General features: G+C 43.8%; 1 protein-coding gene across 4 annotated transcripts in view; it reads right to left on the bottom strand.

Moving 5' to 3' along the window:
- The window catches only part of ABRAXAS2 (abraxas 2, BRISC complex subunit), a 57,492-nt gene that overhangs the window by 14,478 nt on the left and 27,321 nt on the right, over positions 1-15,693 (bottom strand). For 2 of the 4 annotated variants that reach the window (XR_014788782.1, XR_014788781.1), the window contains exons 8-9: positions 13,359-13,473; positions 1,057-2,050 (exon numbers count right to left, since the gene is read on the bottom strand). Coding sequence is in view for 2 of the 4 variants with exons in the window: in XM_084841521.1 (XP_084697647.1) it covers positions 1,584-2,050; positions 13,359-13,473 (582 nt within the window). In the remaining 2 variants the exon portion in view is untranslated. Of the gene's footprint in view, positions 1-3; positions 2,051-13,358; positions 13,474-15,693 lie in introns of those variants that run through there. The other 2 variants (XM_084841521.1, XM_084841522.1) reach the window with 1 other exon arrangement.

Below are 15,693 nucleotides of genomic sequence, written 5' to 3' on the forward strand. Positions count from 1 at the left end.
AAAGATAAAGGATTAAATAATATTTTATTGTCACATTTAACTGCTTTGTCAGAGATGTACATTAAAGGTTTCTGAGCGAGATAAAAATAATTTTTTTAATGAACTGATGAGATGGTAACAGCACTTATTTAACAAACCAGCAATATAGTTGCTTGCAGATACCCAAAGTTAAAAAAAACCAAACTTCTTTTTGTTAATTAGAACAAACTGCGTGAAAAAGAAAACGCATCATGTTAAGGCCAAAGAGTATGTTAAGTACTGAAAACAGAAAAGTTTAAAAGTTCCAAATGTCCAAGGAGACAGAAATTTTTACCATATTTCAAAGCCACTTGGTTTTACTTAGTACAGACAACAGAGAGGCTAATAAATAGGTGTGGGATCATTTAGCTTTAGGCAATCAGATGTCTAAAGGAAATCTTCTTGTGGGTGTTTAATGAAGAATGGGATTATATATGATTAAGATGCATTTGTCACAGACTGAGGAGTTTGCTGTTTGCTAAATGAGGAAAGAGCCTAATTGGATAATTAATGGCACAATTTCATATCATTTGGGCAACAATTCTACTGCAAGCATAAAATAAAAAAAAATATAAGTGCATCCAAACATTCTTTGAGCCGAGTCACTTCATGCCTCCAAAATCACAGGGTTCTCCCCTCCCCAACAAGAGCTACAGTTTAAATTTCAGAGGAAACCCTAGTCTATTTTACTAGGCAGCCTCTTCCATTCCCCATGACTTAAATTTTATAGAATAAATCTGGAAATCTTTGCAGGTTACAAGAACTTGTCTTCATTAAATGTTCAACATTTGCAGAGTTCTAACACAAAACTTTGACAGAACTGACCACATCACCTTCTGCTATGTGCTCTTCATATGTTTAGAACAAAAACAAGACAATGAGGATAGTGTGGCAGAGTTACTTGAAATCCACCAAGGTCAGAAGAGTTGCGCTTGAGACATTCACTGATGATTTACTGGTAATCGCTTTTCTACATAAAAAGGCAACCATAATTTTAAGTGATACACATTAGACTAGTAGAAAAAGATCGAAACAAACCTCATCTCTATTAAAAGAGCATGCAGAGAAGATAGTTCACATTTGTTCCAATCAGGCTTCTTGGATTATCAAAGTTTTTTTTTTCTGGCAATGATCTATTTGGCTTCACCATTAAAAAGCCTGCTGATCAAGGTCCTTAGAAATAACCCCCACCCCCTAAAATTCAAGGCATGATAGTGCACGAGGTAAGCTTTGATTTGAGATCATTAAAAGACTGTGCTTAGCTGCTAAATCCCATGTTTCTTATGGAGAATATGGCAACAAAAGCTACACATTTTTCAAATTTCACTTTGCTTATTTACCAGTACATCCATGAATATCATAAATTAGTATGATTTGATTATCCTAATGATTCCATTCCAAAACTTGCAAAAGTGTATCACAAAGTGGATAAGCCATCTAAGTTCAAGTCTTCTACATCTGCTGTGCACAATAATCCACTTTTGTAGCCCATTTCCTCCAAGTCAAATCCCAAAATATTTCTGTAACAATTAGGAAAGATGGTGCTATATTAAGCTTATGTTCTATTAAATCTGGGAGATTTGAGTGTTCCTGGAATCTCCATCTGCATGTGTCAAGGGTCGAGAATCTCTTGTTTGTGCGTATTCGCTGTCAGATGACTCTGTAGGTTCAAGCAAATTCTCATAGTCACTGTCTTCCGATTCATTAATATTGTCACCGGTTGTTTGGGAAGAGGATGGCATGGCTGTTCCATTGCCTGAATGCTTCAATCCTGTATTTGTTGAAACATAACTAGAAGAGCCCACCGCTTGAGGTCGAGGCATAAAAACACTGCTGTCTAGAACAGCGGGGCGTACAGCACTGTCATGATTGATCACACTGAAGTCAGCATAAGGGGGTGGAGGGTCAGAGACTTCCGATTCTTCAAGATTGCTACCTTCCACAGCAAATCCAGCAAGGGACATTCGTGGGGTGAACACAGGTTCCAAGGTATCATTTGACATTTGCCTGCTTAAGATGGTCTGCTGCAGTCCTACAAAAGTGTAAAAAGAATTGCAATTACCTGCAAGAGCAAAATAGTTCGTCTACTTATGTATGAATCTGTTTGTTAGAAATTTTGATACTGTGGATGTGGGAAAAGAACTTATTGTAAGTCGCCTTGAGGGCTGTATTTGGGCCGAGAGTGACCCATAAATTTATAAATAAAATAAAATGCAGGTTATATACCCAACTGTGTTTAAGCAAGTCATTTGAGTGAAAATTTGTCAGTGCTGAGCATAAAGTGTAAACTGAACTCAGTTCCCCTAGAAATCACGATAGTAGTGCTAGCATGATTCATGTAACCTGTTCTTTAGATAGGAACAGCATCTTGCAAGAAAACAAACACTTGGTCAAAATGAAGTAGCGCCACTTGGGTCAGTTAATTCAGACAGGATTTCTTAAGTAAAGGCAGACAGTAACATAAACTTGATAATGAACTGCTACTGATGCATCTCAAGAGAATTCCACACAGGCAAAACAGTACTGTATAGGAACAGCAGAGCATGTATAGCATACAACTATTACACCACAGAAAGGGATGGAAACCAAACATTACATGAGTGGAACCCTGCTTGCACAACAGGACTTTCTTACTCTCTCCTCTCCCCTGCAGTCCCTTGTGACTGCTGAAAATTTGCTTTGTACAGCCCTTTGGGGCTGACTTTCAGACTCTGCAGGGGACTGCAGGAAGGAGGGGGGATCACCCTCTCCCTTTTCTGCTGGTGGAAGTAGTTCCATCAGTGGAAAAATTGGATTGGATTTCACCCAGAGGATTGCCTATGCAAAAAAGACTTAAGTACTTTAAATGGTTTAATTTCAACTGACTTCTAGTTAACAGAGCAAAATTGATAATTTAACAGTTATTCCAAGGTTAACTTAAAAAAAAGGAAAGAATTCGGAACGGAATTTGAATCACTAGAACACTACATGAAGGTCTCTCATCTCTTCATTCTTTATATTCAAATGTTACTGAGACCAACTGGGATGTGACATATGTACCTCTGAACTGAATGGCAGCAACGTCTCCTGGTTTTCTGACTTAATGATGAGCCTAAGCACAGCTCACTTCTCATGCATTCTGCTACCAAGAATGGCACCTTAGTGCCAATTGCTCCATCTCCCTTTGTTGTGCAATGTTTAAAAGATGGGTGCTACCATCGCACTGTGTCCTGGCACCCCGCTCCACACTGATGGCAGGTACTGGAGACATATTTATGTATCGGCAGCACCCCATGTTCCAATACAGAGGGGAGGTGCCCAAAGACACCTCCTCTGTGCCTCTCAATTTTTTTATTTATTTTTAATAGAAGTTGGGTTTCTGGGCAGCTGCAAAGTGGCTTGCAGCCACTCGCCATATTAATTTTCTTTTCCCAGAATGCCTTTGGGCCCCATACGGGCCCAGAGGCTGTAAAATGAGTGTTTTGTGACTGGTTGTGCCCATTTTTGTGATTGAACATCTCCATGGCAGCTATTCTCTGAAAGCACCCATGACATTCTCAAAATATTAAATATATCCACCACCCCAAAAATGTCGAGGACTCCTGATCTAACTGTTTAGAGAGTGGATCTAACTGTGCACTCTCTAAACAGGCATGCTATTTTTGGTGGTATCTCGTTTGCAAACATAATCCACCGTTAAGTCATGGCAGTTACTCAGCCTACTATTGTGTTTTGAGAGGGAGAAGAGGATGGGAGAAGACATAAAATTATATACCAACTTAGAACATACAAAGCCTTCTCATCACTATTAGCATTTAGCCATAGTGACAGAAAATTCTGTTACTCTTTAAGAGCAGTTATAGAAATGTTTAAGATTTGCATATATTGTCTGCTTTTAATCAATGAAAGTATGTCACCTCTATAGATATGTTTAGGATAAACAGAAGGTTGAGTTTTTTGCGGGATTTTTTGGCGGTGGGAGGAATAATGTATTCTTGTTAATAATTCATTGTGGTTTGCATATCTTCAGCTGAAGGTTGTGAGGGTACTGCATTTCCTGAGCACTCAAACCATACTGGGATGGATCCAGTCTTGCTCTTTTGTTCGCAGAAGGAACCAAGATCCAGTGGACTGTCCCTGCTGGAGGAACGCAAGGAAGCCTGGACCAGGCAGGAGAAGGCAGCCGGGACATCCAACAGAGACAGGTGGGCCAATGTACCACCTTATTGGCTCTGCTGGGACTGTGTAGCTGCCAGTGAGAAGCCACCCCCCTGGCTGGAGCTGAAGAGGGAAAGAAAAAACTCCCCCAGGGTTAATTATGGCTGATTCGAGAGCTGGCTGGGAAGACTCTTATCTGCCCAGCTCTGATGCAGGGCAGCAGCACCCTGGCGGCAGTGGTGTCGAAGGCGGGGTCGCCCTTTTTGGGGGAGCCACTTTGGGGGAGACGCAAGGGCCACCCCCCAACACTGGGTTGACTGGTTCTTGTGGCTTCTATGAATGGGTGTTGGTTGTTGTTTTTTGTTTTGTATCTGTTTTGCTTAGGATCCTGTTATGTGCCTGGGTGAGAGGATATATAGCCAAGTCAGGGCACTTGAGAGAGCCCCCAATTAGTGTGGTTAAGGGTCAAGGGAGATATGGAGCTGGAAGGAGGGCTAGCCAGGTTAAGGGAACACGGCCCAGACAGCTAATAGCTGGGCCGTGGTCCGGCCCTCCCCCACACCACAGGCATGGTGGTTACCGTATCAGCCTGCCCTCGGGTCTCCGGATGCTGCTTTTAAATGCCAGATCGGTTGAAGGTAAGACCTCCCTCATCCATGACTTAAAAGTGGATGAGGTGGCCGATCCTGCATATATAACCGAGACCTGGGTGGGTGAGCAGGGAAGAGTTAGTCTCTCCCAGCTCCGCCCACCGGGGTACTTGGTTCAGCATCAGGGAAGACCTGAGGGCCGGGAAGGGGGTTGCTGTGATCTCTAGGAACTCCATCTCCCTCTGCAGGCTCCCTGTCCATGTGACTACTGTTCTGGAGTGTTTGCACCTTGTGTTGGGCCAGAGGGACAGATTGGGGACTCTATTGGTGTACCACCCACAGACTCCCTATCTGAGCTGACAAAGGTGGTCTCTGGTGCGTTGTTGTGATCCCCCAGACTGTTGGTTCTGGGGGATGTCAATATTCGCGTTGAGAGCACCTTGTCTAGGGCGGCTCAGGATTTCATGGCCTCCATGACGACCATGGGACTGTCCCAAAATGTCATCGGCCTGACATATGTAGCGGGGCATACTCTAGACTTGGTTTTCACAACTGGACATGGAGATGGTGGTCTGAAGGTGGAGGACTCTGCATCAGTCCCCTTGTCATGGTCAGATCATTACCTGCTGAGGTTTAGACTTACAGCAGCGTTTCCCCTCCGCAAAGATGGGGGACCTATTAAGATGGTCCGCCCCCGGAGGCTAATGGATCTGGATGGTTTCCAAAGGACTCTGGGGAGGTTTCTGGCTGATATGGTGGGCTCTCCTGTCGAAACCCTGGCTGATCTGTGGAATGCAGAAATGACCTGGGCGGTTGACATGATCGCTCCAGAGCGCCCTTTCCTGAGTAGAGCTCGAACTGCTCTGTGGTATACCCCAGAGCTGAGAGCAATGAAACAAAATAGGAGACAGCTTGAGTACAGATGGAGAAGAACTCCTAGTGGATGCAATCAAATGCTGCTATGTGCCTATGGTAAAGTATATTCAGGGGCAGTGAGGGCGGTAAAAAAAACACACCATCTTGCTGCCTCTATTGAATCTTCTGTCTGCTGCCCAGTGGAGCTTTTCAGAGTCATCTGGGGGCTATTACATGCAAGCCCTAAGAACACTAGATCCCTCTGAGGCCAGCTATAATGCATTTGCTAGGCACTTCCAGGATAAGATCTCTTGCATCCGCTGGGACTTAAGACTCCAGTGTCATAGCACATGAATCTGGTGAGGTATCCGGAGGATAGCCTTGTCCTGTTCTCCTAGATGAGTTTCAGTTGGTACAGCTCGAGGACTTTGACAAGGTGCTTGGACAGCTTCGTGCAACAACTTCCGTACTGGATCCTTGCCCCTCTTGGCTGATAAAAACTGGCAGGGAAGGAACAGCGGGCTGGGCCAAGGAGGTGATTAATGCCTCTTTGCAAGAGGGGATGGTCCTGGGCCGCCTCAAAGAGGCAGTAGTGAGACCACTCCTAAAGAAACCCTCTTTGGACCCAGAAAATATTAGTAATTTCAGACCAGTGGCAAATGTTCCTTTCCTGGGCAAGGTTCTTGAGCAGGTGGTTGCCAACCACCTCCAGACACTCTTGGATGAGACCGATTACCTAGATTCATTTCAGTCTGGGTTCAGGCCAGGTTTTGGCATAGAAACAGCCTTGGTTGCCCTTTATGAGATGGGGGAGTGTGACCTTGTTGATTCCTCTTGATTTCTCAGCGGCTTTCGATAACATCGACCATGGCATCCTTCTGGGACGATTGTCTGAGCTGGGAGTGGGAGGCATTTCATTGCAGTGGTTTCATTCCTACTTGGATGGTTGGCTCCAGAAGGTGGTGCTTGTGGAATATTGCTCGGCCCCGTGGCTTCTCCAGTATGGAGTGCCACAGGGGTAGGGATGGATGAAAGTCCCTTACCTGATCCCGACGCTTGCTTCGCGGTGGAGGGGAGGCGCCCCATCCCTCCCCCCGAAATTCTGGCTGGGGGGGAGGCGCCCTGTCCCTCCGGCCACGAAACCTCGTCTCCTGCCGGGATGCAAATGGCAGCGGCCGTAGACGCTGCCGTTTGCGTCCCTGCAGTCAGCCGTGATAGGCTATGTAAACATTTACGTAGCCTATCACAGCTGACTTTGGGGGGGGGAAAAAGCACGTATGCAAATGGCGGCACCCATGGGCACCGCCATTTGCGTATGCGCTTCCCCCCCCCAAAGTCAGCCATGATAGGCTACGTAAACATTTACGTAGCCTATCACGGTGTTTTTTAAACCTATCGTAGGTACGTAGCCTATCACGTTTGTTTTACTTGGAAATGGTGGTGGCGGCGGCCGGTTGGAAGACCGGCCGCCGCCGCCGCCAGGGACATTCGAGCAAGGTAAGTCCCGGGACATTCGAGCAAGGTAAGTCCCGTCCCAGGGGGCAGACCGTTTCTCCACCAATTTCGGGGGGCCGAATGCGCTGGCATTCGGCCTCCCCGAGATTCGTGGAGAAATTCTCTGACATCCCTACAACAGGGGTCAGTTCTATCACCCATGCTATTTAACATCTACATGAAACCATTGAGTGTGGTCAACTGGAGTTTTGGGGCGTGTTGTCATCAGTATGCTGATGACACGCGGCTCTATTTCTCCTTTTCATCTTCTTCAGGTGAGGCTATGGATGTGCTAAGTCGGTGCCTGGCTGCGACCATGGACCAGATGAAGGCTAATAAACTGAAACTCAATCCAGACGAGACTGAGATGCTGCTGGTGGGTGGTTCTTCTGACTGGCTGGAGGGTGCTCAACCTGTTCTGGATGGGGTTACACTCCCCTTGAAAGAGCACATTCGTAGCTTGGGCGGTTCTCCTTGAGCCATCTTTGTCACTTGAGGCTCAGGTGTCCTCAGTGGCATGGAGTGCCTTCTACCAACTTCGGCTGGTGGCCCAGCTACACACCTATCTGGACAGGTATAACATGGCTTCAGTTGCCTATGCTTTGGTAATCTCCAAGTTAGATTACTGTAATGCACTTTACGTGGGACTACCTTTGAAGATGGTTCAGAAACTGCAGCTCCTGCAAAATGTGGCAGCCAGACTGATAATGGGGACTAGAAGGTCCAAACATATAAGACCAACTCTGGCCCGCTTGCATTGGATGCCTGTATGTTTCCGAGCCCGATTCAAGATGCTGCTTTTAACCTATAAAGCCTTACATGGCTTGGGACCACAATACCTGATGGAGCGCCTCTCCTGAGGCGAACCTACCCGTATACTATGCTCAGCATCTCAAGGTCCTCCTCCAGCTGCCTACACCGAGGGAAGCTCGGAAGACAGCAACAAGGGAGAGGGCTTTTTCGGTGGTGGCCCTCAAATTGTGCAATGATCTCCCCCACGAGGCCCACCTGGAACCAACACTGTTATCTTTTCGGTGCCAGGTTAAGACCTTTCTCTTCTCCCAGGCAGTCGGCAATATATGATAAGTGTTTAATTGATCCTGAAATGTCTTATGGTTGTTTGTTTTTGAGATTGTTTGAAGTTGTTTCAGATATGTTTCTTTTGTGTATATTGGCTGTTCATGTGTTTTTTATGTAAATGGTTTTTAATCTCTGTATATTGTATTTTTAATGTTTTTAATCTTTGTAAACCGCCCAGAGAGCTCCAGCTATTCGATGGTATAGAAACGTAATGAATGAATGAATGAATGAATTGCTGTTTTCCCCCTTTTTCCCATGCTGTTTCAGGACCCTGTGATCCAAGGAGAAGCTGGGATTGCTGAAAATTATCTTCTATCCTTTTCTTCCAATGGAACATCCCATAAATAGAGTTCTGCTGGTGGGTGGTCTGGAGTGAATCCAGTATTTTGTACCTGAGAAAATGCAATACCTTCCCAAACAACATTTCCATTGCTATTGAAACCACCATACAGAATTGCAACATGGGCTGCAACATGGGCATTCACTATATATTTATGGACCATAATTAGAGGAAATCCTCACCCTTTAGATGCAACATGTTAACTTTTAAGAGTTTTTAAAGTTCCCCTGGTAGCTTTGTAATCTCCTATGCAGCAATGCTTATCCAGAAGCAATTAAAAATCCACAACCATAGATATGACAAACTGCAGCAGGATTCTCTTCTTTACACACCAAGGCCCTGCCATTTTGTGAGCCTTCACATTTTTAGCCCATCAGTTCCACTTCTCCACAGCCAACATCTATATAGCCCCTTACCAAACATCACTATGCTCTCCCTCATGCCCCATCTATACTATTGTCACTGTATTATGGCTTGTAAGAGTACAGCACAGTGAGTAATATCCAGTGCAGGTACCCTTTGATCACTTAGAAAGGCCCTGGACTATGGCAATGTTCCATCCATTGTCATTACACATTTGTTACACTCTTGCTTCAGCTGATTAAGAACCGAGTCATAGGACCATGTTTTTGACATCGTAAATCAATATCATGTAATAGCTACATCATGGGAAACTGCTCACATGTTATCTATCACAGACAGAAATTTCATGTACAAGCAGTCATGTGATAACTAGAACAGAACTACCACACCATTAGCTATTTCCCCATATACCTCATAATAGCTCTGTACTCTTCAAATTCTGGGTAAGGGTGGGGGCAGGAGAAAGCAAAGTGGCAGATGCTCTGCCACATCCAAGGCTCCACCAGTTTGTGCTGCTCTGTGTTACTTTTTTCCCTTCTTTGGGGGCCCCTTCCCCCCAGGTTGGCTTCAATGAGAGAAAAGACTTATGCCAGCTCTAACTCTTGCAAATACCCACACCAGTTTCCCCTCTTGGGGAAATGGAGACCTGGATCAGGAGATCCAAGGTGAGCTCTGCCCTGCCCCATTTTGGGGTCCACTGCTCATGGTAGACCTATGCCTGCAGAGCTTTCCACAGGCATACTGGGATGGATATGTCTCATCCTAACACCCCTCGAACCAAGAGACTGGGAGTTAGGATTATGTTCTTAACCTAATAGACAAAATAAAAGGGATGGGAGAGGAGAGAGAAACGGTTATTTGGGGAAGGAAGGAGGTTGGCAGAGCTCCCTTATGCAAGCTCCACTTACCTGTCTCCTTCCAAAAACTAGTGTTTCTGCTCGTTTTGAGTTGCCCCGGAAGCACTAAATTGCTGCTTGTACAATAGACTTCATGGGGCAGAAGAGAATTGGCAGGGGTGGAAGCGCCCCATTGGATTCTGCCCATTGTAACTAAATTTGCTTATTTCCACTCATTTCGGAGCTTAATCTAGGAAGGCCTAATTCTCCCTTCCGCAAGCAGTGGGTCCCGCTCGTTCATCAGTTACAGAAGGGAATTGGCGGGGTGGAAAGGAATCGACAGAGCGCCCCGTTGGATTCTGCCCAGTGCTTACAGTATGATCAGAGCAAAAATGCATGATACCACCATACATTACACTTTTGCCACCTTACGCTTCCACAGCATCTCTGATCAATGCTGTGAAGGAAGTTATTTTGATGAAACAAGGCAATTAGCCACAGGAAGGGATGTCACGGCGTGGTAATAGTCTTATCTGTCTGTCAGAAAAGTAGGATTGAACAAGCCAGAAAACTGTACAGAAGCAGAAAATAAGTGCAGTATAAGTAACTGTATTGGTCTTGATTTCATTTTAGGTTGCTAAATATATGGCATGAACATTCACTCTATTAAAATACGGTGTAGAATTCTAGTGAACCCCTGCTCAATGCAGGAATCTAAGTCAAACCATGTGTCAGGGATGCTTTGACTTAGATTTCTGCATTGAGCAGGGGATGGACTTGATAGTCTTATAGGCCCCTTCCAACCCTACTATTCTATGATTTGATGAAAAAATGCAGGTTTTTAACATGGATAACATACTGGTAGCAACATGTTAAATCAAAAATGAAAACCTAGTATGAAAGTGGAAGGTATTCTGACGAGAGGAAGTACCCACTGTACCAACCTTGAGTCAACAATCTTGACTATAGATCTTGTTTTACACTTGCTGTTACCCCAAGGGTTGTATTTATGTAGAAAAATCTAGAGACTGTTTTTCCCATCATTGACACTATTCAGTGCTAACACTATCAGAAGGAACATGTTAAATAAGAGGTCTAAGTATCAAAAGAATAACATATTGCCCATCCAATCAAATATTGAACATTTAGTCAGGTGTACTGGAAAACTACCTGTACGAGGGTCAAACCTGTACGAGGGTCAAGAAGCAACAGTAAGAACCAGACATGGAACAACCAATTGGTTCAAAATTGGGAAAGTACGACAAGGCTGCATATTGTTGCCCTGCTTATTTAACTTATATGAAGAGTACATCATGAGAAACGATGAACGGTTGGATGAATCACAGGTCGGAATTAAGATTGCCGGGAGAATTATCAACAACCTCAGATATGCAGACGATACCACCCTAATGGCAGAAAGTGAAGCGGATCTAAAGAGCCTCTTGTTGAGGGAGAAAGAGGAGAGTGCAAAAGCTGGTTTGAAACTCAACATTAAAAAAGCTAAGATCATGGCATCTGGCCCCATCACTTCCTGGCATATAGAAGGGGAAGAAATGGAAGCAGTGACAGATTTTATTTTCTTGGGCTCCAAGATCACCGCAGACGGTGACTGTAGCCATGAAATTAAAAGACGCTTGCTCCCTGGGAGGAAAGCTATGGCAAACCTAGACAGCAGAGTAAGAAGCAGAGACATCACCTGGCCGACAAAGGTCCGTCTAATCAAAGCTATGGTTTTCCCAGTAGTAATGTATGGCTGTGAGAGCTGGACCATAAGGAAGGCTGAGCGCCGAAGAATTGATGCTTTCTAACTGTGGTGCTGGAGAAGACTCTTACGAGTCTCCTGGACTGCAAGGAGGTCAAATCAGTCAATCCTAAAGGAAATCAACCCTGAGTGCTCATTGGAAGGACAAATACTGAAGCTGAAGCTCAAATATTTTGGCCACCTAATGCGAAGAGAAAAGTCATTGGAAAAGACCCTGATGCTGAGAAAGATTGAAGGCAAAAGGAGAAGGGGGCGGCAGAGGATGAGATGGCTAGATAGCATCACCAATGCAATGAATATGAACTTGAGCATGCTCTGGGAGAGAGCGCAGGACAGGAAGGCCTGGCGTGCTATGGTCCATGGGGTCACGAAGAGTCGGACATGACTTAATGACTGAACAACAACAACAAACTGGAAAACTGCTTAAGAGTAGCACTTAAGGGCCATGATATGATTATAGTACTTCATTCTTTAAAATTCAGAGACATACACCAAGAGTGGTACAATGGTGAACCAGGGCATTAAATATTGTAAAAGGCACATCTGAAGAATCAACCACAAACGAAACAAATATTGCTCACTATTGCTGATATTTTCACTTTACCTTTATCTACCCTGACCCTTTATAATTTTCTAGCTATTTCTTTATTATTCCAATATATGGCCTGCTCTCTCAGTCCATAGCTCTTGCAATCCTATAATCTCCTTTGAGCTTTCTCCTCTAAGCAACTGCTTGGAATTTCATCACATTGTATCTAATAATTTAAATACCCAACTAATACACAAGACATGTACGAACATAAGTGTTCATGAGTAACACAAAAAGGGATGGGGTGCTCTAATAAAAACATGTACTGGGCTCCCTATTCAAATAGTTTAATAAATTACATGTTATAAAGCTAACTGGTCTACCTTCCAAATATAAAACATACAGCTTCTCAGTCAGCTATTTATAACTAGCATCAAATCTAATGCCAAGTGGTTTTTAATCGGAATGTAAGAACTGCAGACCACATTCTGACATCCAGCTATGACCACTATGCTTCAGATACAGGCAGACACATTTCTAGAACCCCATTTACACAGGTCATAACCAACAGCCACCATATTTGATGCTACAGCTGAAGTGTCTTGGTTTTGATATTTTCACTGCACATGGAGTCCCCATAAAAAATCTATCTCTTCTGCATTGCAAACTGTGTATCCCCTCCCTCTGCTGCCTTTCCACCTCCAATATTTTTTTCTTTTGCTAGGCACTTATGCTGCAATTTCTCCAGCCAATATTCGAGTGTTGGAGCTGCATCAGGGCTTATCATGCCCCTTCTCCGGTAGAAATTACATGGAGAACTGAAGTAGTTAGCATTTGGCTGAAGCATCACCCCTGCCCTACTATGAAGGTAGCTACAGAAACGGGAAAGCCTGTGAAACTCAGAGCTCCAACAGTGGGTTGACAGAAAGGGAATATACAATTGAAAACAGTGTGCATGTGCAAGTGTATATTCCACTTCAAGAAAATGCATGCTCATGTACATGCACCTCCCCACCCCAAGCCTGTCTCCTCCTATCAGCTTTCCTTACTTGGTCCTGCTATCACAGAATTATAAAGTACATAGAATATGCCTGATATTTGGACTAAGTAGTAGTCCATGTTCACCTAAGTAGGTGAACATCTCTCTTAAAACTAGAGGCAGTCGTATGTAATTGTTTCTAAATACTCAGCACTTTGTTCAAGACTTTTTCTATTTGTGCTACGTCCTATATCTCCTAAATGATGGAATTCGTTCATATATATTTCAGACTTTACTGTGTAATAGAGCACAATGGAGCTGAGTGTTACATTGAGTTTTCAAGCAACCAAGAGAACATTTACAGAAGAGGCTTACTTATTTCCTGCTCCTTTTCATTTTTCCTTTGTGAGATTTGCCTTTTTAGCTTATTCACCTCCGCCTGAAAAGATTCAACAGCTCGCTCACTCTTCTCTACATCTATACATACTGCCTGGGAGAAAAACAACAAGGTTAGTTCAATGGACATTTAGCAGTCTTAGCAGAAATATAATGCGGAAGTCAAGATCAAGGACACATCCATCATGAGATGTTGATAATTCATATTTTATTTGTCACTTGTGTCCAAACCTCAATTACTGTACGACAGAGGAAATTGCCTAAGCTTCCACTGTGGACATCCTCCCATAATAGCAAAAGAATGACGTAGTTGACACTGTTATAAGCAGCTATGTTTTGGTTTCACACACAGTGCTGTTAAATGTGCTGACTGCCTTGGAAATACACAGAAACCCTCCCTGAAAATAGGCGATAATATTCTGAGCCAAAGTCAAACAGGCTTTCAACCTCTACCCCCTTGGACATGAGAACAGTAATTGGAAGGAACAATCTTATGTCCCCTAGACAGTGTCTGAGGGGACAAGAAGATTGTTTGGTTTCTGGGCTCCACACCTCCTCCCACTCCTCCTCATACCCAGTGCAGTTCTGGCTACATCTCCGCACTCGGAAACAGAGCACAGAGATGGGAAAAGGGGGTGTTCCTGGGGGCGGGCAGGGGGCATTGGCCATATGTTTCCTACAGCCATCCCAGCCTCCTTCCCTCCTACTCCAACGCGCCGCTGCTAAACAGACAAAATTGCCCGTCTAGCAGAAATGCAGGGCAGGTCTGCTGGAACTGGAGGTAAAGATCGCCTCCGCACTCCAGACGCCCTGCATTGGCTGCCAACTATCTTCATACGATTGCACCCTAAAATGATTTAAAGCCTGTTTCTGTGTTCTACAGTTCAAAAGCATGCGAGTCATGCATTCATTTATTTAAAATATTTATATACTGCCCTTCTTTTGGTATCAGAGCAATTTACAAAATGTAATTTAAAAAAACTTCAGTAAAATCAAACTACGACACAAAAGCGGAAGATATATAAAATAGGCAGCTACACCACCTGGCTTCATAAATTAATTTAAAATGCTGGGTAAACAAACAGGTTTTGAGCTGGCACTGAAAATAACACAATGGTGCCAGTCACACCTCCATGAAATGTATCAGTGGAGGGACAGAGCTGCCTATAGCCTGGGATGCATTGCCACAAAACCTTGAAAGCAGCCCCCAGCCACTAATTCTGGCAGCAGTTTGTTCTGGCAAACCAGAGTAGTAAGAATTTAAGTGGTTATTTGGGGCAAATGTGGGAGAACTGCCTCTTGAGTTGCTGCAGTACTGCAGTTTATCTCTACTGCAGCAACTAAAGTCGAGGAGATGAATGGGCTGCTGAAGAAGTAGTTTAATAAAAATGCATTTATGCCTATAGCTTTTCAAATATAATTGTGATACATTTAATGAATACTGGTCAAGTAAGAAATACTCAGGAAGTAACTTTGTACTCCTTAAGCAAGTTTTTAAAGAAGTTGTTACAGATAAATGAGAAAGCAGAGATCCATACTTCCTTTCTAGAAGTAACAACTATACTTAATCTTGCAAGAAAAAACTATGGCAAAGCTGACAGATTTGCAACTTTCAACACAAAGGGAAATTGAGCGAGCATTTAAGCAAGTATAGCCAGGCTTCTTAGAGCCATTTAAACATTAACATGCGGCACACATGTGGGTTCTGTTTCTAGAAAAATCAGAAGATAATTTGCTGGAAAGCCAGCATTTTCTCCATTTTGTGCCAGACAAAGTTCAGCAGACCTGCAAGATTACTGTTACTACATATGCTCAAATCTGACTTTGACAAAGATGTACCATGTAAAAGAACCACTATGGGTAGAAATGTTCACAACAGGATTGGCACTCCATATCAATCTATCCATCCACTAGTTAAAAAAGGGAGGGGGGGGTCTATTAAAAAAAAGATGTGTGCTTGAATATAGAAGAGTGCTTCTGATCACTTCTAAGAAGCCACAGCAAACCACTGCGCATCTGAAATAAGGTAGATGTCTCAGTCAGGTGGCACAGCTACCAGTCAGATTTGAGCTGTGACAACTTTTTCTCAACACAGTTTGGTGAAACGTCTATTGCAGAATGAAAAATGAAGCAGTACAATAAAGCAGAGTTCCATATCTACTGACCCATGGGCACTACAGATACACAATGTAATTCGACAGATGTCAGTTTAACAGATCTGTAAAGTGAATCTCATGGCAGAAGATGGATCAAACTGGATCTCCCTCGACAAAGTAAAGTGGTGAAAGAAGGAAAAGGAGATGGCAATCTCATG

Source organism: Heloderma suspectum, chromosome 3 (assembly GCF_057233095.1).
Source record: "Heloderma suspectum isolate Gila_16-S chromosome 3, 16-S_ref, whole genome shotgun sequence".
Taxonomy (NCBI): Eukaryota; Metazoa; Chordata; class Lepidosauria; order Squamata; family Helodermatidae; genus Heloderma; species Heloderma suspectum.